Source organism: Plasmodium gonderi (genome assembly GCF_002157705.1).
Source record: "Plasmodium gonderi DNA, contig: Pgo-contig_952, whole genome shotgun sequence".
In the NCBI taxonomy this organism is placed as follows: domain Eukaryota; phylum Apicomplexa; class Aconoidasida; order Haemosporida; family Plasmodiidae; genus Plasmodium; species Plasmodium gonderi.
Window position 1 is genome coordinate 1 of NW_021629578.1, and position 1,137 is coordinate 1,137.

Sequence of the window (1,137 nt, forward strand, 5' to 3'; positions counted from 1 at the left end):
ATTCGCATATAAGATACTCCGACAAGTATCTTACATGTACTCACCTCATTCATACACATATAAGGTACTCCGACAAGTATCTTACATGTACTCACCTCACTCACACACATATAAGGTACTCCCGCAAGTATCTTATATGCACTTTTTCATAATACACCTTTTTTTGAGAGTCACAATTTCATTCATTGCATTTTATACGTTTTTTTCAGTGTCACGATTATTCTTATACACCAATAAGATATATTCGTGATACCTCTTTTTTTTTTGCATTTCCATTTGCACCCTTGCATATGTTAATTGCAGAAAAAGCATTTACATTCATTTCATATTTACATATACATATCTACACACACATATATACATACACATATATACACACGAGTGTTCAGGAGAGGTAGCCCCTCTTCATCCTTGGCCGGCCTTTGGATATATTATTGGGGAAAAATGGATATAAGGAAACAGAGAAAAGACGTTAAATCTACATTACTAGAGAGGATTACGAGAGCATTCGGACATTGCAAAGTTCGGAATTTACACAACAATTCTAGCATCATGTGTAGCGATATTTCCATATGTGTTCCTTCTTGCGCTAGTGAAATCGATATTTCACGAGAATCAAGTAATTGGTATGAGGAGATATTTAGGAACCCCCTTAATATCTTCTACATAACAAGTACTGCGACTCGTAAAATTAAGATTATCGTCCCTGCGATACGTGAATTGGCATCTAGTAGTGCAAAAGAGGACCCAAAAGTCATTTTCGTATCGTATAAGATGGAACATTGTGAAAATAGGAGTGAAAACTCTGTATTGCACACATTATCTAGTATTTTTTATTTTCTTTTCATATTTTTTTCTAACATTTTTAATATGGAGAGAATTAAAAAGTTGTTTTTCGCGCTTGTCAATATGCTGAATATCTGGAAATTTGTTAAAAAGTTGTGGAAAGGTGCAAACAGGAATGACTTAAGAAATAGCACAGCACAAAATGAAAGAGAAGCTGATATAAAAGCCGCGGCCCAAGCGGAAACAGGAGTTGTGTTGGAAAAATATGGTCTCAAAGTGGTAGAGTATTCAGAAAATTCAACAACGTGTGAGTCGGATTGGATAGAAAATTATCCAGAGAATACCTTTACA

At 34.8% G+C, this 1,137-nt stretch overlaps 1 protein-coding gene across 1 annotated transcript; it reads left to right on the forward strand.

Annotated features, from left to right (window-relative positions):
* Positions 1-34: 34 nt before the first annotated feature.
* On the forward strand, positions 35-1,137 carry PGO_004490 (Plasmodium exported protein, unknown function; the record flags this gene model as incomplete). The annotated part of the gene is made up of 2 exons (XM_028691490.1): positions 35-127; positions 310-1,137. Coding segments are annotated over 2 exons (921 nt in total), but the record flags the coding sequence as incomplete, so codon positions are not given.